This window comes from Tinamus guttatus, unplaced genomic scaffold, assembly GCF_059628265.1.
Source record: "Tinamus guttatus ecotype Peru unplaced genomic scaffold, ASM5962826v1 Tinamus_guttatus_pri_ptg000602l, whole genome shotgun sequence".
Lineage (NCBI taxonomy): Eukaryota > Metazoa > Chordata > Aves > Tinamiformes > Tinamidae > Tinamus > Tinamus guttatus.
Window position 1 is genome coordinate 6732297 of NW_028289136.1, and position 21066 is coordinate 6753362.

General features: G+C 46.9%; 2 protein-coding genes and 1 long non-coding RNA gene across 8 annotated transcripts in view; all 3 read right to left on the reverse strand.

Annotated features, from left to right (window-relative positions):
* Positions 1 to 5095: 5095 nt before the first annotated feature.
* On the reverse strand, positions 5096 to 13508 carry KLHL35 (kelch like family member 35). Its single transcript, XM_010225026.2, has 7 exons — positions 13425 to 13508; positions 10106 to 10996; positions 8045 to 8229; positions 7037 to 7155; positions 6370 to 6558; positions 5700 to 5888; positions 5096 to 5354 (listed from the first exon to the last, which is right to left on the reverse strand). The coding sequence occupies exons 2-7, from the start codon at positions 10993 to 10995 to the stop codon at positions 5166 to 5168; spliced, it is 1761 nt and encodes a 586-aa protein (XP_010223328.2). The 5' UTR covers position 10996; positions 13425 to 13508; the 3' UTR covers positions 5096 to 5165.
* Positions 13509 to 17485: 3977 nt separating this feature from the next.
* LOC148592425 (uncharacterized) lies at positions 17486 to 17941 on the reverse strand. The gene is made up of 2 exons (XR_015913939.1): positions 17723 to 17941; positions 17486 to 17676 (listed from the first exon to the last, which is right to left on the reverse strand). It is a non-coding gene; the product is annotated as an uncharacterized LOC148592425 (long non-coding RNA).
* A 1583-nt stretch (positions 17942 to 19524) lies between these two features.
* GDPD5 (glycerophosphodiester phosphodiesterase domain containing 5) overlaps positions 19525 to 21066 on the reverse strand; it is a 157649-nt gene continuing 156107 nt past the window's right edge. For 4 of the 6 annotated variants that reach the window (XM_088535000.1, XM_088535001.1, XM_088535002.1 and 1 more), the window contains one exon: positions 19525 to 20214. In XM_088535000.1, the coding sequence (XP_088391126.1) occupies positions 20072 to 20214 (143 nt within the window). In that variant the 3' untranslated portion in view covers positions 19525 to 20071. The remainder of the gene's footprint in view (positions 20215 to 21066) is intronic. The other 2 variants (XM_088535004.1, XM_088535003.1) reach the window with 1 other exon arrangement.

A 21066-nucleotide genomic window follows, 5' to 3' on the forward strand; every position in this document is an offset into this window, starting at 1 on the left:
TCCACGCGCAAGGTCCTTGTCAGCTCCAGATTCAAGTTCTTCCAGGTTCAAGTCCTCAAGCGGAGGCTGCGTCAATGTGTGGCAGCTCTACGTGATGGTGAATGAACAGCGGTCTTAAAGGTGGTCTCTGCCTGGCTTTGTGGAAGCCAGTGGTGTGCTTAGCTGAGCCACAGTCCACATCAGAGCACTGGGGAGATGTTGCCATCTCCAATGGGCAAGCACTCTTCTTGCTCAGCCCTCCAAGAGAGGGAGAACACATGAAAGCTTCAGCACTAGCTCTGTGCTGCATTTTTCAGAGAGCACTGGGTGCTAAAAAAATATTCTCTGGGGTGACTGTTGCAAAGCCTTGAATCATAGAATCATAGAATGCTTAAGGTTGGAAGGGACCTCTCGAGGTCATCTAGTCCAACCCCTAGAGCACGTGGCACAGGACTGTGTCCAAGCGGGTTTGAAGATCTCCAGAGAAGAAGACTCCACAACCTCTCTGGGCAGCCTGTTCCAGGGCTCTGGCACCCTCACTGGTAAGAATTTTTTCCTTAAGTTCCTGTGGAACTTTTGGTGTTTCAGTTTGTGGCCATTTCCTCTAGTTCTGTCGGTGACCACCACTGAAAAGAGGCCGGCCCATCCTCCTCACTGCCTCCCTTGAGGTACTTCTAGACACTGCTCAGGTCCCCTCTCAGCCTTCTCTTCTCCAGCTGAACAGGCCCAGCTCCCTCAGCCTCTCCTCATAGGGCAGATGTTCCAGGCCCCTGATCATCCTTGTGGCCCTGTGCTGGACTCTCTCCAGCAGCTCCACATCCCTCTTGTACTACGGAGCCCAGAATTTGAGGTCTCTCACCTCCTACCAAAGCACACATTAATGATCTTTCCATGATGTCTTGGTGACAGACCAGAGATGGAGGCAGATAGTTTCACTCCATGGGACAGCAGGCTCAAGCCTTCTTTTGAACCGCCAGTCCTTCAAGGCAAAGCATTCACTGTGGACTCGCAGGACGTTCACCACTAACGGATGACAGCCCAGCATGAGTGCATTATATAGCTGCAGTTTTTGTCATGTTAGGTGAGCACAATACAGCAAACTCACAAGACATATAGGAGGGAGTTATTCACTCATTTCTCATCCTACGATCACAAATCTGCTGCATAACTTTTGGGAAAACTCTCAGCGCCTTCCTCCTTTGTTCATCCCCATATCATACAGTCTGTGAGGTCCTCTGGACATGTACACAGTGAACTTCCATGATTTAAACATCAAGGAGCACTGTTAAATCATCTGTCATTATCGCTATGATCATGCTAATTCATGCTGAACTAAATTATCTCTTCCAAAAAGGCATCTATCTTTGATGAGGACAGATGATGTTTCTAATGGGTGAAGCCGAAGGTTATGAATCTCAATGTAATTATATGAACTCCCAATTAGATTTATGCAGCTTGATATTCCCCACCATGGGTTTTTCTTCTCTGTGGAACTGATGATCCCACCTGTGTATGGGAAGGTACCCACATGAAATCAGGTTATCAAGACTTGGTATTAAACATGTCTATGCCTTTCTTCTGCTGAATTTCACAGACTGAGTGCTCCGTGCTTCTCATCTATGAGGGTTCTTCTGCTCCCGAGGATTTTCACATGCCTTCCCAAGCACAAACTCTGGATCATTCTTTCTCTGTCCTACCAATGACACCAACCTAGTATAGCCCTCCTTGTCATCTCTCTCCTCTTATATCCAAGTATCAGATCTCTGATAGCAACCTCACTCTGGAAACCATCTCAGCTACTTTTTCACCAAAACCATTTCAAAACGCTGTTCCACAGGATCCTTTTTCAGATCTGGGTGGAATTTTTTTCTTGTCTCTATGAAGAAGGCATTTTTTGACTATATAGTCAAGGTTACTAAGCAATCCATCTTGCTCTCCACAAGAGCACCATCTTCCAGGTTATTCATCCTTCTTCCAAGCTATGGGTCATGGACAAATATTACCACGCCTGCAGGTCTTGCCATCTGTGCATCATCTATGTGATTTCTTCCCCAAAGCTTTTTCTTCCCTGTGGTTCACATCCAAAATGCAAACATAACAAAAATAATGCAACTGCTGAGAGAAGGAACAGGAAAACTGAAAAGATGGAATGAGGAAGGGATGTTTTCAATACTATTTGAAAACAACTGAGAGTTACTGTTTAGGAGTGAAAAAAAAATCATTTATTGCATACTTAAGAGCTTAAATACATAAAGTTGAATGACTTCAAATGCTTTAGAGATGATCACTACTTTCCTCTACATCTTTTGCTATATAGAGTTCCCATAGCACATTTGTGTTGTACTATAAGCACACCAAGGCAGTCCAGCAAAGGTCTTCCCCAAAGCCTGGAGCAGATTGTAGCAGCAGCCAGTTTCATGTTCTTATCACACATCAAGAACAAAAATCATGCCAATTAATCTTTCTCTGAAGATAATGTTTTCATCACACCAAAATATCAATAAAGGTTTCCCAGCTCTTTAGCTGAGTTTGACTGATACAGGCACCTGCTCTACCTCGACTTGGCCATGACCCCATATTACTTTTAAAGATACCATCCTTTGCAGACCAATAGCAGTACCTTGAGGTTCTCACCTGCTTAGAGTGACCATTCAGATATCCCAATCGGAGGCCCAAACCAAAGCCTTCAAGCCTTTCTGCTGTTCTCAAGGATGATGTTCCCAATACTCTTCTGATGCTCCATCAGCATGTTTTGAAATACCATGAAGCAATATACACAAATGAAAGACAAGCAATCTGAAAATTCCTGTAAGAGCACTTAGAAGTCAATGAAAACATTTATTTCTAAAAATAATGAGTTAAATTCCTTCCCTATCCCTCCCCTGCATTCCCACAGCTCACAGACATTATAAAACACAATCACAGTTCAGCAGTACAATGAATATCAGGGCCAAGAAACAAGGTCAACAGTTTAGTATCTATGCCACAACTTCCACCACCATCTTACACCTATTGCAACACACATGTCAAATGCACAAGGGAAAGCTGACCTGAACACCCGATACTGAGTCTACCTTTTCAAGAGCGTTTCTTTCTACAAGTCTAAAAAGTGTGAGGTACAGCAAGAGATTCATAAGAGGCATTAGGAAAATCAGAAAAGATTCTGGAAGAAAAGAAGTTGTATAAAAGAACAACAATTCTGTGTTGTGACAATGTCTGAGCTTTCCTTGCAAGGTTTTATTTGTCACTGGAATGAAACCGCTATGAGCACAGACTCTCCTTTATATTGCTCAGATTGGCTACTAATGATCTGATAAGAGAGTTGACCCTTGTGTAAAATCTTAAGGAGATTTTGAGGCTGAGAACAAAAGTGGTGCAACTTTTTAGACAAAATCACCACCATAACACCACAATATTTCAAACTTGACTATGAGGAGTATAGAGCATGGTCCTTGCAACAAAATAATTTGTTCTCTAGAATGATGGAAAAAAACAGGCACTTCCTTATGAAAGGAAATCATCTTGATGATAGGTTCCAGCCATTTCGGCTTCTGTCAGCAGTCATTTCATTATGCTGTGTTTTAGAGGTGGTCATGATATCATCATGAGGAAGAGGTGAACTACTTAGATCTCACAGAAGACATAAGTACTGGTCAACTAAAGAGAACCAGAAAAAAAATCAGCTCTATGTAGGGAAGCAGGAAATAAGATGAGGATTAAGATAATTTAATGTCCTTGAAATGGGAAGTATCTATCTGGACCAATGTCTGTAGTAGTTTCCTCTGCTTGAGAAAGGTCACCACTGAGTTGAGGACAGGAAGGTAGAGGGGGATCAGCCGCCAGCCAGCAGGGTGCTGTTAGAGGGGTATACCCACAATGTACAAGTAAGGGGAGTTTAAGAGACCCCACTCTATATTTGACAGTAGCCAAGTTCCTAAATGATCAGCACGGACGTTCACACGGACCCATCCAAAATTACTGATTGTCCTGGACTAAAGACAGTGACATCAAAAGCTGTGGCTGTTCTACCAAATCAGATGTGCTCAGGATCATGTCTTGACCCTGCAGCCACCTGGCCTGGATCAGCACAGTCTGTGCTACCAAACTCACCTTCCAAATGGGCTACTCCCATCTGCACATGGAGAATGCTCTGGACCATGACAGCTCCTGAACCATGCCTGTAGACTGTGTGGAAAAATCTGAGTTGAAATTGCCGAAAGCTGTGACAAGATCCATTTTAAGAGTATGGTAGGTGTATGGGCTGTCAAACACTCTGTATCCATTCCATTAAATATTTTTTTTCGTAATTGCCAGCATATTCTGGAGCCAAACTGAGCCAGATGCAATTCTGTGGCTTCCATGCTCCAGATCTTCATGTCATTGTTGCTATCTAAGTGATGGCTAACTTCTCCATGTTAATATTGCCCCATCTCTGCTCTCCAAAGGAGGAACTCCTGGCTACACGACTCACTTTTCACTGACAAAGATCCAGTGAAACAACAGTCCAACCACAAAACATGCATGAAAAGAGACAGCACCCTGTGCTATAGGGGGATAGGAGGAAACCTTACACAATATGTGCAAAATGGAGTCAGAGCGTGCGTTATTTAACCAGGGATTTAGGGATTTAGTCTCAGCCTCCCGCTGTCAATGGGACTAACACTTCACGGCTGTCAACCACCATCCAGGTCAACGCCGTGGTTTGAAAAAGAGCTCTACAGAGTTAAATGCACAAATATCTGACAGCTTTAGCTAAAGAACGGGATTCTCTAACTGTGACTGCAGCAGCATCAGGAGTCAGAGATCAGAATACATGTCCTTGTAGGACAGCGAGCCTTTGTTTCCATCATAACAGAAAACCATAATCTGTAGCCAGAAAAAAAGAAAAGAAATAAGAGAAGATCAGATTCAGCAGTTTTAGAGGTGCAAAGACACTAGATTCCTACAGTTGTAAGGTCCATAGTGCACTCTTTCACACATCCCAGCACCCTTCCCTCCTCCCACTTGGATAACATCAAAAGTATTGGTGTCATTAGGCCCTCAGAAACAAAACAGAGGTTGGCCAGGCCTGGTGAGAGCCCATCTGTTCTGATAGCTAGGATTGCCCTTCCTCACAGGAGAGGAGGTGGGATGTCCATCCAGGGGCTGGTTGGCCACTGTCTCCAGAGCAGGATCTGGCTGGTGGGTCATCTGTTCATGCGCTGCAGGATGGTCACGCAGCCGTGATAACTGGTGCAGCGCTGCAGCGGAGGCTGCTGCTCCACGATGCCCGTGGCAGGGTCGAACGTGAACGCTTTGTCTGTGCCTTCCCCGTTCTCATCTCGACCACCCAGGATATAAATCTTCCCTCCGCACACCGTCAGACCACAGCTCTCCTGGAAAGGAAAGAAGGAAAGTGCAAGATTTGGTGAACAGTCCTCAAAGTGAGGCTGAACATGGGAGAAACTGGCTCAGCTCTCACCTGTCCAGCAAAAGGGAGGGAAGCTAGATAGGAAAACTGGTTCCAGCTCTTGGAAACTGTAGGTTTTTGGAGAACTACTTCATGATGTTTGGGGAATCATTATTTTTCCTCCAATTTGCAATGATATTAGATGTTACTACCTCACTCTTTCAGTGAGAGCTTAAGCATTTGAGATGTCTCAAGTTGATAATGTGACCTTTACTGTAGCTGGCCATTCTCTGGAAAGGTTCAGAGTTTCTCTCTCAAAGTTTTTCCTTACCAGTGGTCCAGGGAGGGTGGCCACATCTTGCCAGCTGTCTTTTTTTGGATCGTAGCTGAAGATTTTACTGAGGAGTCCACCTACAACATAGATGATGTTCTCCAAGCATACGGCACTGATGCACCTTTGGTAAAAAGGGGTAGGGGACAGGAGTGTCCACTTGTTCTCCTCTGGATCATAACACTGGACCTGGAAGGAGAAATACAGCCAGTGGAACATAAATTTCCCTTTTTTTCCCCCCCTTCCCTATGATTTACTCTAACCCTAGAGGATTTGAAGAACATGCAACTTCTTCCCTTTATGTAGCAGTTTCTTATTTTGAAGACTTACACCATCTCCCTTGTAGCTTAGACAAGCCCATTTCTCTATTTGTTGCCTAGAAGACCGAATTTTTCTCATTTAGTGCCAGGCAGCTCAATCATGGCCTTTGCTATCACATCCTCTGTCGCTCCAGGACCTTGACTGGAAACTATAAAGATTTTCTTGGTCTCTGTCCATTTTTGATGTTCCTTTCTGGCCTTTCTTTGAAACCTCATTGTGAAATCACAATGCTCAAAACTAGACCTATACTAAGCTGATGCCTCCCACTCCTGAGCTACCTAAAGGTTTATTTTGGATGTCTCAGTCTTGAATAGAAACTGTTGTCATCATACCCTCATGCCAGCAATACCTTGTCTGTGTTTGCGCTGTCGTCCACGGCACCACCCAGCACATACAATTTGTTGAGGCAGGACACCACGGCCGCTGAGCTCACAGCTTGAGGCAATGGGGCCAACGTGGACCAGCTGTTGGAGAAGGTGTCATAGCACTCCACGCTGGAGAGGCGGTAAAAACCATCAAACCCTCCCACGGCATAAATCTGCCACAAAAGGAGCAAAGCAAGACAATTAGAAACTCATGGGCTCACCCAACGGGCTATGATGGCAGAGTACATGGAGTGAGGCTAAGGCATGTCCAGAAGGACATCCTTGGACACCACACCAAGGTAAAACCTTCTCCTTCAATCAGCAGCTGGATACATCAGTTTTAAATGTCCCACACTGCATAGTTTTCACCCAAAGTCTTTACACAGTCGTCTGCAAAAGTCTTGCACCATCCCATGATAGATCTTATTGCTGTGAGCTTCAGATTTCATTTATGGCTACTTCAGGTGACAACAGAAACCTATCTGAAAACAATGAGACCTTGATTGCATCCCAATTGCTTTCCCGTCAAAATTATCTCTAAATGATCCAGAAGACAAAAAAATAGTAACAACCTTTTGTTATGCTTGGCAGGGGGAGAAGTGGAGGACAGCGCTCCATACCCCTTCTTCCAAAAATCAGGCCAGCGCCTACCTTGCCCTGAAGCGTTGCCATTTTGTGCCTCCATCGGCCTTTCTGCAGACACGCAACCTTGATCCAGACGTTCAGCTGGGAGCTCAGCACCCAAACGTCATTGCTGCTGATGTGTCCCCCTGAAAACCAGAGGGATGGAGGGCTGGTGGGATCCCAAGGACAGTCCCATCACCTCACTGCCCAATAATACTTGGTTTCTCCATGCAATGATACAACCTAGACCAGACTATGGTTACTGGGAAGAAAACTAGAACTCTGCTAGGAACCCACAGGACCTTCCACCTTCCAAAATGACCATTAACATTCTAGAGAAGCCTCTAGTTAGATGGTTCAGCTGTTCGGCTATCAGACATACACACACACTTCTAGTGCGAATAAGGAAGCTTGTACACAATTCCTTTTGCTATTGATAGCCACGTGCCTAGGTTCCTTATTTCTACTGTAACCAAGCCTGAAAATTGTCTGGGTCCTTAAAAAGCTGGCTAAAAAATTCTTGCTCACCATAAATCTCTTTTAGTTTTGGGGGATTTTTTTTTCCCAATAGGTAATGTTCCTTCCCACAGGGACTTTGTGGTTGTGTAAACTCAGCTTCCTAAGGGAGAGATTCTCTGAACTTCAAGGCATTTATTACACTTCTCCCTCCCTGCAGCTGATGGCCATTATATTTTAAAAGAGCAGCTGAAAGGAAACCCCATAGTTAAAGAAAACCCTCTCTGTCTGCATGCACCAAATTCAGCTCATTCCAGAGCCAAACGCTTGACAGATGTCCAGAGAATCAGGAGGGAAATATTATCAACACTTCCATGCTCCCACAGAAATGATGGGTGTTCCTTGGGACATCCAAATCCCAATCACATCATTTTCACCAAGAAGAAATGACTTTCCTACCAAGCTGGGATGCACCTGAATCAATCCCAATCAACAGACCTGGGTCATGGCTGTCCAAGCAGAGGTCACACTGTTCCTCTTGCTAACCAGGAAGGGACCAGCTGGCCCGTGGCATCTCACCTGATATGTACACATCGTTTTTCAGAGTGCAGGCAGCAAACTCTGACTTGGTGTAGCCGGGCACACTGGAGAGGGCTGTCCACTGCCTGCTCTTGGGGTGATAGAGGTCCGTGAAGGGCAGCTTCAGAAGACCTTTCTTATCGCATCCCCCAATAATGATGATAACTTCTGACATCTCCATGAACCTAGACCAAGACAGACATGGGTAAGTCCATGGGCAAGGTCACTCCTTTCCACATAGGATCCTCCAAGCACAGCCCAGTAGAGCAGGCTCCTTTCCTGCGTTTGCTCCTGATTTCCTAGGCAAATCTTTTCACCCCTGCATCTTCCCTCCTGGCGGCGTGTGCAAACCAAAAGCATCTCCCAGCTTGTGTGGGAAGGGCTCCAAGCTGCAGATGGAAGCAGAGGGACCTTTCAAAGCCCTTTGTGAGACTGGCTCCTGCCACTCGCCCTCCCCCTTCCCACAGAGCCGAGCCTAATCCTCAACATGCAGCCAGGAGCGTGGAAAGCCTTTCCTGGCAGGCGGCCTGCGACAAGCTCCCTGCCTGGAGAGAGAAGTGTTTCCAGGAAATCTCACGCTCTCCAGCCGTAATAGCAGCAAGCAGACGAGACAGCCATCAGGGAAGGGAAAATCTTGCCAGCCGGTCGGTGGCAGGAGAGGAACAATTCTGCAGGAAAGGAGGAGAGGAAAAGGAGCAGAGCGGAGAGGGATTTGAAAGACTGCGGACCAGTTTGTGCAGCTTGAGACAATTCTTTCATGTTCAAAGCTGGAAAAGAACAGAGGGTGGCATTTACTCCCATGAATTTTAGCCATCTACCTCCTTGTGCTGGTCACCACAGATCCTTTTATTGAGCAGTTCTTTATATAACGGCCTGTTGTGGCAATCGGTGCAGAGAATATCCTGCCTCAAGCATCCGCTTTGGTCTGAAAGGATTCACATCCCCATTTCCTCCCTGCCAGAACAACATCCTAAACACTATGATGGAACTTCCGAGGTGTTTTGGGGCAAACTTCGCCTTTCATCGAGGCTTCTCCACTGAGAGGTCACAATATTTGTCTTCCTGGGCTGCAGGGCAGGAGTACAAGGGTACAAGCTTAATTCCTGACCTTGCAGCAACACTCATGAGCCAGGCACTGTGCAGATGGCCAGGAGTCAGACTGTGTCTGAGCCTTTCTGCTAACAGACCGACTGGGGATACTGGGGAAAACACCAAAAAAGACAAAATAAGAGTAGACCACTGGGAGAGCAGGAATGGAAATGCTGTCTGGTGTTTCTTCATGGTGGCTTTAGCACTCCTGGCTGCAAGAACATGGAGCAGGGACACCTAATTTGGCTCCGTGGGGAGCTGAGAGCTAACAAGACTCATCAATTTGTGCCCACGTTGCAAAAAAGTTTCTGTGCTGCTTTATGACCCAAGTGACTTGAAGTGTTGGAAAAACCACCTTAATTCGCCTAAGCTGATCACTGTGAGAAACATCTCATCTATGCTACAGTCTTGTCTGTCTAGGAAGAAAAAAAAATAGCAGAAACATGACTGCTTCTTTCATGCTTTAATTTAAAACTTAAAAGAGTTTTTTTTTACCGAGTCTATAGTTTGAAAAAAAGGTTAAAAAAAAAAAAGCTTCAAAAAATAGCAAGAGCTGCCTTTTCCTGTCACAAATTCACATTTTGAAATAAATTTCACATCAAAGCACAGATTTCAAAAGCACAGGGTTGTTTTCCTCCTCTTTATAGAACTGTGAGCCTCAAGTGATCTCTGGTAGCACAGCTGCTCTTGAAAAGAGGTTTTCCTGGGCTCTGAGTAGAAATGAAAAAGCACAGGAAAAGCCAAGTTCCTCCCTGACCCTGAGACAGAGTCACTGGAGTAGCAGAGGCCAAAATATCTTCTTTGGTCTTGCTGTAAAGCTAGGTTCCTCATATTAACATATTGCTAAAAGGAGAGCTTCATAAGGGGTATGAAAGAACGTATTAAGTCATAAAACCTAGAAAAAAAACCCAAGAATCTTCTTCTCATGGACATAGGTCATACAGGTCTAGGGAAGAAGGTGCAGGGTTTTACCTTCTGGGCCTTGACCGCAAAGAGCTGGCCTCATTCCCAAGGATGTAGTACTTGCGTGCTTCATGCAGTAGAGGAATGCACTCCTTGGAGTCCTGGATGAGTCCATCCATTTCCACCTTCTCCAGGAAGTATGTGGGGTCAAGCAGGGGCAGACGCACGTGCTCGAGGAGGTCCTTCAATGCTCCCTTCCTGGCAGGTATATCATGCCGTACCCAGCGCATCACTGCTTCAAAGACCACTTCCTCCTTGGGGACCACCAGCTGCTCACTGGAAAGATATTCAACCAGCTCCTTCACCCCCATCTCCAGGAACTCTTCATGACATGACACCTCCACAAAGCACTCCAGCATGAACCTCTTGCTCTTCTCCGTCAGGGAAGTGATGGAGAATGAATCAGCAAACTTCATGATGCCCAGGCAATTGCATGGATGAAGCTGATCTTCGAGGAAGGTGACACAAGCATCTCTGAGCTTGGAGATCTGCAGCAAGTCAGACAGTTCCAAGATGTCTTCAACATTGTCCTCCTGAATGATGATATTCCCTCCATACATATAGTCAAGAAGGAGAGACATGGTGGAAGCAGAAATCTTCTGGATGTTGATGATCTCCTGGTGGCCTTCCTTGAGATTGCTACCAAACATGGCCCGGAAATATGTGCTGTTGGCTGACAAAGTGGCCCGGTGACAGGGAAATTCCTGTCCGTCAATCGACAGCACCACATCTGTAAAGATGCCGCTTTGCCGGTAGGAGTTGAGTGTCTGCAGGATTTGCTCAGCATGGCAGGACCCACTGCAGAGCTTCATGTGCAGCTGTTCTTTGCTTGAGTCCCGAGATGCATTTTCCAGGCTGCTTGTTCTGTAACTCGATTCTTCCTTCATTAGCCGATGCATCCTGATCAAAGAGGAGTGAAGGAGACAGGAGAAGTGCAATATGCTTATTAAAATATCAGGCTGCAGTATACAGCATCATCATGAGTTTTGGATGTGTGGCAGTGCCATGAGGACGGACAGCCTCCAAAGAAAATAAAACCAGACTCTGCCCCTTCATCCTCACCCACAACTCATCCTCAGTAGTAAAACGTTTCCTCCAAACCACTGAAAAATGATGTACACTAGGATAATTTCCATCCAACCTTATCCCAATAGACTAAGCTTTCTTTATTTGCCACCTCTAGGTGACCATGCATGTGCAGGAGGGTTGGACTAGATGACCTCCAGAGGTCCCTTCCAACCTTAAGCATTCTATGATTCTATAATTCTATTTTGGGAAATGTTTTCTCCTTAGGCAGTTATAGTTCATCATGACTGAGGGAGATCATTACCTTGCATACCAGGAATGCCATGGGAGCTCCTAAACCCATTCTGCAAGGGACCATTGAACGCATCAAGGATGCTGAGCTTAGGTGTGAACACATCAGGCTGCCTGGTTTCCAGGATCAGCTCAGGTCCAGCACCATTGTAAGAGAAATGGCATGTGTAAACCCAGCTTGCCCTGTCTAGATGGGCAGTTGGGTTTTCCAGTATGTAGCATCCCCAGCTTTTGATACCCAGCTACGAGAGCTGACTGCACAGATGATACGTGACTGTTTCCTAAGGTCACATAGAGGGTTGTTGTCAGAGATGGAAACCAAATCAGAGCCTCCATCTAACACCTCAGCACCCTTTCCTTTCCTGCTGACACTTTGCCGTTTTTGTTGGACAGCTTGTCAAATACAAAAGCTCTATGAGACAGCCCAGCCCAAAACGTGCGGGATTTTGACTTTTTGTAATCCAATACTGTTCCCCAGAAGATTTATTCCAGGAGAAAATCCAGTGGTAAACTTTAAAGACTGGGATTTGTCAAAGGTACTTAAGAAACAACCTGTCCAAAGGCAAGGGTGATGTCTATGCCTGGGTATATCTTTCTGCTAGTTTTGTTCTCTGGGTGTTTTCAAAAGTCGTATGTTCAGTGTGGAGTCTATGAGCAGCCACACATCCAAAGAGGTGATCCCTGCTCAGATGGGTCAGGGAGGCTCCCCTGGGAAAAGTATCCATACTCCCCTTATCCCTGTGGAGAAGGGCCTCTTTTGCAGAGGGGCTCTGAGAAGGACAGGAGCATGGTGGCCCTGAAAGAGTGACAAGAACTGAGCATTGCTGACAATGTCGAGTGCACCAGAGACGCCAAACTTGGACTTCCAACCCCCTGTGCAGCTGCCTCTGCAGTCCAAGGTCCCCCCCAGCACTTTGGCTCTGTTTCCTCCCATTCTGCCCAAAAGTTTTGTCTGTCCCACAATTACCATTGCCCATTGGGCATGAGAGGAGGGCACCGAACCTGGATCACTGCTCACCTGGCCCACTGGACTCTTCAACTGTGCTTCAAATATGAGGGACAAAGCAGTGCCACCATCCATGCATTAAAGCAGGGCAGAGACCCAGCACTGTTTTTGGAGAGGGTGGTATCAGTGGGGGCATCCAGCAGAGAGAGGACTCTGGGCTCAGGAGTAAATCGAGATGCTGCATGACAGCTCCCACATTGCTTGTACAGGTTTTAGGTTGCTCTTCTAAGGCTTTTTAACAGCAAAGAAGCTGGTTTGGGGACATTCTGGGGCTCCAGCCCCCAAAGGTGTTCAGATTCTCTCGTGCTCCAGAGACACGTCCTAGCTGTACTTTACTGGGATAGTGGCTGGATGTAAGACAGGCAAGTCTGGTCCTCAGGATCTTCTTCCTGCCCCTCCATCCCCAAAAAAAGTGTCCTCATTTCCTTTGTGCCTCCAAAAATTGCAGGGGGAAAAGCAGCCCTGCCCCTGTCACAGCAGCGTTGTGGAGACTTAAGAGCAGTCAGAGCAGCGTGACAAACATGACATAAATATCTAAGAAGCCCTGGAGGAGTGGGTGAAAACTCCAGCTGCCCTGAATACCACCGACCTCCCCTCGGGAGCTATGCGGGGACGGGGAATGCTCTTATCCTGCCTGAAGTGATTTAGGGAAGTTACAACAAAGCCGAGTCTCTGGAAATGCCTCCTGCACAAGCTCTGCTTTTTGCAAGTGCACGCAGCTCCGGCAAAGACAAACGCATCCCTATCTGCACTTCTGCCCCCGCTGTCACATTTCCAAACCGTTGGGGCCAGCAGCAGCTCCCCACGGCTGGGGTCTCCTCCGTATCAAGAGACCAGATGCCCCTGCCCAGCTCGCAGCCCTCCTGTCTACCCACAGGGCAAGCGATGAAGAGGGGTTGGTGTTTCCCGACCACGAATCTCCCCCTTCCTGGCTCCCACAGCAGAGATGGGCTTATTTCTCTGGTTATCCTCCCCGAAATGATCATGCAAGAAGTTAAATGTTACCTGGCCAGCAAGTCGCCTCCTCCAGGTGGGACCTAGAGAAGCTTCGGTTCCCTCTCTGAGCGCTCACATTCGCGGAGGGGCTTTTCACAGACGTAAGGAGCATTCAGTCCCACTCCGGCAATGCTTGGGAAGCACAAAAGCATCCGCTTTATCCTCCCTGCTGGAGAGGTGGGGGAGAAATCTGCTTTTGTTTCTCTTGAATGACATGCTGGAGAGCTACAGGGCATTAGCCATGCAGCTGTCAGTAACAGCCAGCCAGGGAGGAGCCAGGAAACAGGGAAAACCCATAGCATCTTAGGAAAAAAAAATATATATATATTATATATATATATATATATCACTATATATCACACCAGGGCAGCTTAAGGGGGCTGATCCATCTGGAAAGCAAACTGGAGTCCAGGTGGAATGATGCATTTGATAGAGTCTTCAGCTTATTGAAACCCACACAAAAGAGGGTAAATAAAATACTGCTCCTAGAGCAGAAAGGCATAGGGAGCAAAGAAAAAAAAAAAAAAAAACTGGAACGAGTTAGAGCTGCAAAGCCCCTCATTAACATGCAGTAATTAGGTTCATGAGAAAGAGGAGGACAGAAGGGGAGGTTTGTCCCATGTGGCTTTCAGCACCCCTTTCTGCAACCCAATCCCAGCGTTGGCTGTTGTTTTAAATGCTCATAGCATAGATCAAAGGAGCCCTTGGGACACTGGCATTTTGCTCCACAAAGTAACTGCTGTCCTGAAGACTGTCCAAACCCCAAGTGTGACACAGACCACCTTCCCTCCCTTGCCCAGCACTGGTTTGAGCAACATGGACCATTTCATGGCAGGCAGCAGAGAAGTGTTAGGAATAACCAACTCCTGCGTGTTGTCACCCCGGTGAAACCACCACTCTGCTGTGGACATTTGCTGGCTCCTTTTTGCTCCTGTCCCATCACCCAGGCAGAAACTGGCATCCCGCTTGCTCCCACTATTTGCATATGGATCACCAGCATCCTGGAAAGAGCCTGTGGTTTCCCAGCCAGTGCAGGGGCCTGAGGGAAGGATTTGTTCTTGGGATCTTCTGTTCAGACAGCATTGGCACTGGCCAGGGCTTCCACCCTAGCCAGGCACGTGTGGAGCATGGGGTGCCTGACCATGCAGGATGGCCTCAGTGTTCATAGCACAGTGCTGATCTTGTCCCAGCAGGTCTCACAAGCATGGGGGACCATCCAGAACCCTTCTGTGAGCATGCAAAGCTGTCCTCCCCTTGCAACAGGAGCACTCCAGGCTGCCCATAAGCTCAAAGTCCATCCTTGACTTCAGGCAGGGAGCTACAGCCACAGAGGAAACAACTATCAAGATGCTGTAAAGACACAAGGTGTTTGCAATGAGAAGAATTTTTCTAAGGTGAAGCTGTCCCTCTTGCTCACTTAAGCCTCCTGGTGAGAAGTCAGCCTAGTCACGCTGCATGTGCTGCTGGATCTCCTCTTGCTATGACGCGATGCCCCAAAGTCCCTCTCACTGTTCAAGAACTGTGCTACATCCCAGACAGTTGGTCTTGTGTGAAACCAGGGTGCTAAGTATCCCAGGGGGATGCGTGAGGACATGGGAGCTTTTAAAGAGGGTGTCTGCCAGACTACACGGAAGGAAGGATGCTCCGTGCAAGGGCAGGAGCCAACTCCTCATCCCTCCCATGCGCCCTGAGTCTCCACCACTGAGTCCTGCTCTCCTGTAAAATTTCCTCTTCATTAAGGAATGAGGAGGAAATCCTTTTTTTGAGGAGGAATATCTTTACTGCAAGGGTGCCGGAGCCCTGGCACAGGCTGCCCAGGGAAGCTGAGAAGTCTTCTTCTCTGGAGATCTTCAAAACCCACCTGGATGTGGTCAGGTGCCCGTGCTCTGGGTGTCCCTGCTGGAGCAGGGGTGGTCGGACTAGATGACCTCTAGAGGTCCCTTCCAACCTCAACCATTCTGGGATTCTGTGATTCATTAAAAACATTGGCACATGGCCCACAGAAGCTATTAGGCGCAAAGCCACAAGCATTAAAAAGATGTCAAATGGAAATAAAGGATGTAGGTCCAGGAACTCCAGGAGCCTGTGAGGAAAGCACAGTGTCTCGACGGGCCATACCACTGGCTCCAGGGCTTGCAAGCAGAAGACCAAGGCTTAAGGAAGGAGCAGCATGCATGTGTCAGGCAGAGAAAGAAAGAGGAAGAAAAAGGGATATGGCTAAGCTGAAAACGAGGAGCAAAGAGTGGAAGAGAAGAAAGGTAGGAAAGGGCTTCTGATAAATCAGGTAATCGAGGCTACAGTAAGAAGCGCCTGGGGAGACTAATTACCTCCTAACCAGGACTTAATCACACTGTGGTCCGCACCTCTGAGAGATGAAAACACATCCCATCCAGGACATCTATCTGTGCATTCCTGGCACCATCATCCACAACTCCACATTGCCATAGAGTGTGGCAAGACACCATCTCAGCCAGTTAACAAAAGGCAATGGCAATCAGCATCCAGGAGATGAGATCAAAACAGAAGAACCGAAAAAGGCAGAGAAGTAACTGAAGCAGAAATGGACCTCGGAAAGGAGAAGAGTGAATACACAGGAGATGTCTATGAGGAAAAGGCCTAGTTTCATCCATGGCCAATACCTGCATCAGGTTCAACACTTGGCCTAGTGCTCCAGCTGAAGAGATGTTGCAACACTCTAGGAGACCAGGGGATGGGGAACCAGCCTTCAATCTCACACCTCTTCGGCTGTTCATATTGCAGCCCGACTTCTCATTTCCAGCTTGAACTTTCCAAACGACTGGACGCTGCACCAAATGAAGGCTTCAGCTGATACATGAGACATCCTTCTTAAGCCTAGGTAGGCCTATGGCATGGTCACATCAGCATCGCCTCCCAGGCTACAAGACCACAACTCTACAGGTAAATTTGAGGGGTTAGAAAGACTCCCAGATACTAGAACCAACTAAGCTATATGGTTAAGCCCTTATAAAAGAGGGCAGCTTTGGACAGGCAGAAAGAGTTAAATGTCATCAAAGTCGGCTGCCTCAAGCCATTTGGGCTCAGTGCCAGAGACTAATCCTCAGCTTTTTTATTTGAATAATATATAGACGCAGCCAACATGACTCTCATTTCTCTCCTTTCAGCTTTCCAATATCTTTCATCAGGGAACAGCAATGATAGCCCCTGGTTACATATTACTCAGTACTGGTAGAAGTCAGGAGCTTTACCTTCCACCCCAGGGGCTATTTTATTTTTCAAACAGACAAACTGCGTGTTCCCGAAACCAGGCAAATTCATAACATGGTACAGACTACTCCTCCCCAGTCAGCCAGACAGATGAAAGGGATTAAAGTAAATGCTATCAATTAAATGCAGCCTTTCATGGACTGCAGAAAAACAGCAACGTACCAATGAAATATCTATTAGAACAGCCACGCTGGCTTAGATGAGATCCCCTCCTCACCCAAAACATCCTCGGATTACAGCTGGGAGCAGCCCCTGGAGCACAGAATAAGACAGACAGCACATACCAAGCAATAGAAATGTTCAGCAAGGGCTGTCCAGGATTTTCCAAGCTGCAAGTTGCATCTGGATTGCTCTGTTTAATAGCTGCTAATGGGCGCGTGAGCCATTTGTGCTTCTTCAAACCTGTTTATTCTTTTGGCCTTCATAGCACCCTGGGGCAATGACTTGCATAATGCACGCTAAAAATAAATGACTCTGGTTTGGTTTAGAACTGCTGCCTGATCGGTTTTAGGGGTGCAACATCGGCCACAAGCAGTGAAAATTATTCCATGGTAAGTGCTCAAGACACAGTTCTGTAGCATCCTCTCCAGCCCACTCCATTGCTTTTCAGCAGCTACCATATAAAATCCAGATGAATGAGGGGATGGGAGACAACTGCTCTGATCTCCAAATTCTCCTCTGGATAGACCTTCTCCCAAAAGTGCCCATGGAACCCCCAAAAAGCACTGACAAGGAGAAGCATGGGGAGATGATCAACACCAACGAAGCAGTGAGCAAGCCCTGAACATACAACAACATCACAGAGCATCAGGAGAAATACTGACAGTTTATTTCACAGAGCATCGCAGAGTTCATTTTGGTCTAGCTCTATTTTCATCAAAAAAATCTCACCCTTTTTTTTAAAAGAAAGGTAGCAAATCTTCAGGACAATAACGGTAACAGTCAGTGCATTACACGTAAGGTTTGGGTCTCATTGTAAAAAATAAGAATTAAATAAAAAAAAAAATCAGCAACTCTTCATTGGATTGCTTTTTACACTTCCAAGCTTTTAAGCACTTGACCTTTCAATAAGATCATCTTCAAGAATAAGAACAGAACATGCAGGTGATTATCAACAGATGCTGAGATTTAACAGAGTCTTTCACTTGGCAATGACAATCTGCCAGGAATGTGTCAATACAGCACCACATTTAAGGGAGAAGCAACTTGTTCTCAAAGGCCTTCAATTCCACCAAAATCTTGCAGTTCTGAAGGAAAAAAGAAAAACCACACTTCTTTTTTTTTCTCACAGACTCGAGAGTACCATACGAAAGGACAGTACTGGGGAAGGTGAGCGGGAGCATGGACCAGGGTCTCACTCCACCTACATTCATAATAACCCAGGGCAGATACAAAGGACTTTAAGTCTCAATTTGCACTGCCCAGGGAGCGCACATTAAAGCATCACAATTAAGGTTTAACGACTTGCTTGCATCATTAGTAGGAACATTTTTTTTTCTTCTGTCACTTTGATATTTTATTTCTTTCCCTATATAAAACTCTGTTGGCTGGTTTATCCCTCAGCTCCTCTGCAGCAAGAACAAGGCTGGGGTTTTAAAACCTGACTGGTTTACAGCTAAAAATGAGCAGTTTAGTGCTGTGTGATAATAATTGGTATTATGTCTTGTTTCTGGCTATACCAAGCCTGTGTTTATATCTAACTTGATGCAAACCAGCACCCCAAAAACACTCCTCTGTTCTGCAAGATCACTTCTGGTAGCGTAGCAGAAAAAACCAGAGCAGCCTGTGCTCCGAGGCTCAGCCTTGGCTTCCACTTCTTCCACGGGAAATGACTTTCATCCTGCCCCCGTTTTCAAGGCAGTGCACGCTGGACTTCAAAGGAAGCCCGTGCTCAATGGGGTGTCTCCTATTGCACGTCGTGGCCACCACTATGCAGCAAGGAAGGAAGCCACCCAGCACCAGGAGGAGGTGGGGAACCAGCCAAAACCCATTCATACCCAGGGCAGCCTCTTGGCTGCCTTCAGCTGCCTCGGGAAGTGGCTCCATACGAACAGCAAAGTGACCCAAAAACCAGCTCCTCTCAGCGAGGAGCAGAGACTTCCCTTGGGCTGGCTGCAAGCTCTTGTGAGGAGGGAAAAAATGCAATTGTAATCTACTTAGTTCCCTATTTTTAATTTTTCATATATAGACTTTTTTAACCTCTGGTCTAGGATTTTGGTTTATAGCATCTTGCATTGGCAAAAAGCGCCGAGAGCAGCTCTCATCTCCATGAGCCCCTCAACACGGGCTGCAAGACCGCTGCTCGCTTGGAGGACACGAACATGCAGCCTCAAGAATGTTCTGCTTGGAAAGCAAGGAGATAAAAGCCTCCTCGCAAGAATAAATTATTCTTTTTTACCCTTTCCCCTGGCAAACTATGCACAAATCCTCTGCCCGTGGGCATCCTCTTGGCCCCAAAAGGCAGGAGCTCGCACTGCGCTGCTACCTCTTTAGTGGTGCAAGGACGGGCGAGTGAGGAGCAATGGGAAATGCCACGGGAAGTGGCAGGCACTTCAGCCAGGTCTCCGGGCAGTGGTGGCACTCACAGCATTGCTCTTTTTGCAAACCATCACACTAGAGCTCCACACAAGGGAGAGAAAAGCTAAAATGAATCCGAATCATTGCTGCCAGCAAAGGCCAGTTCATAGCCTTAAGGAGAGCAACAGGTTACTTTGCTCTGAAAAGGTTGTTCTCCTTAAAGCATCATTTTGGGAAAGGGGGACAGGACAGAGAGAAAGAGTGAATGAGCCAGTGCAATTCCTCTCCTAGCTCCCCATTCCAGCAGGAAAGAGCAGCACGGTCTTCTCTCCCAGGAAAGCTTCTCTCTCTTCCAAACAGCCTCCTGTTAAAGCAGAGCTAGAACTTCATTGCCCAGGAAGGGGGAAAAAATGAAAAAAAAAAAAAAGAATAAAATATCCCCAAAAAGAGCAAACCCCACACTTCACGAGAACTTCACAACATACGTTTTAAATGGAGTTCAGCTACACAGTCGCTGCACCAAAGGAAGGGGAGGAAGGGGATCCACGTCCCCCTGCTTCCCCCGGCCTCCCCAAGGCCATCACATCAAGATGCAAATAACTTCAGCCATAGGGTGGATGATTTAATGAACAAAGTATTTCCATTCATGCCCTGGAAAAACAGGTACACTCCAAAAAAAAAAAAAAAGACAAAAAAAATAGATTTTCTACATATTTACAAAAAAGAAAAAAAAACAGCCCCACGACCTCGCAACCAGGGAGGCGGAGTGGCCGCTGCTGGGAAGGGGTGTCTGCCCAAGGAGCAGTTCCTCAATGATTCCCATCCCGGAGCGGGCAGGAGAGCGCGGCTCTCGCTGCTGGAGGGGAGGACGGCGGGGACCGGGTCCGGGCTCCTCAGTTCATCCGCATCTTGGTGTCCCGGTGATCCGTGGGGGTGACCATGTCGTTGGAGTAGCGGTTCTCGGAGCAGAGCGACAGCTCGTCCGTGTTCTCCACGCCGTTGTTGATCTCTGGGCGAGAGCAGAGAAGGGGAGACGCTGTGAAAGCGCCAATAAGGAGTAAATAAAAATAAAAGCATCAAGAGTTCCACAGGAACTTAAGGAAAAAATTCTTAACAGTGAGGGTGACAGAGCACTGGAACAGGCTGCCCTGAGAGGTTGTGGAGTCTCCTTCTCTGGAGATCTTCAAAACCCGCTTGGACGCAGTCCTGTGCCACGTGCTCTAGGTGACCCTGCATGTGCAGGGGGTTGGACTAGATGATCTCTAGAGGTCCCTTCCAACCTTCAGCATTCTGTGATTCTATGAAAATGAGCAATAAAATCCTGGCTCACGGCCTTCCCCTGTGGGCAGCAAGGAACTGAAGCACCCAGCAGCTGCGAAATTCCTGTACAGCAGCTACAAGCAGAATTGAGACTTCTAGGACCTATAGGGATTTTTCCCCAGGTTTTAGAAATGCTGCCCTTACTTATGCCAAATCTGAACAGAATTTCCAGCAGGATTTCCCCTCCGCATCTCGTGCCCCGCTGATACCACCAGCACCACAAGAGGCAGAATGGGACTCCCAGATATAGGATACTGAATTGCTTAAAACTTAACTCTGCAACCTCTAAGGGCATTTTTAATGTTGAGAACTTCTGGGGGAGGGTTTTCTCATTCTGGGCTGACTGGGTTTACTTCCAATTTCCATTGGTTTTGGCCGGCGGACTTAACCAGCACCATGGAGGGAGGCAACATGTGCCAATGCGCCTCACTCTCCAGGAGGAGCACGAGGACATCAGAAATCCCTTGATCTCTAGGGCCTCAGAGTGCCAAATCCAATCCAAACTCATCACCACTATTTGTGGTGACTTACAATGTTTTAGGATGCTGTTATTTTACTGAGTTTTATA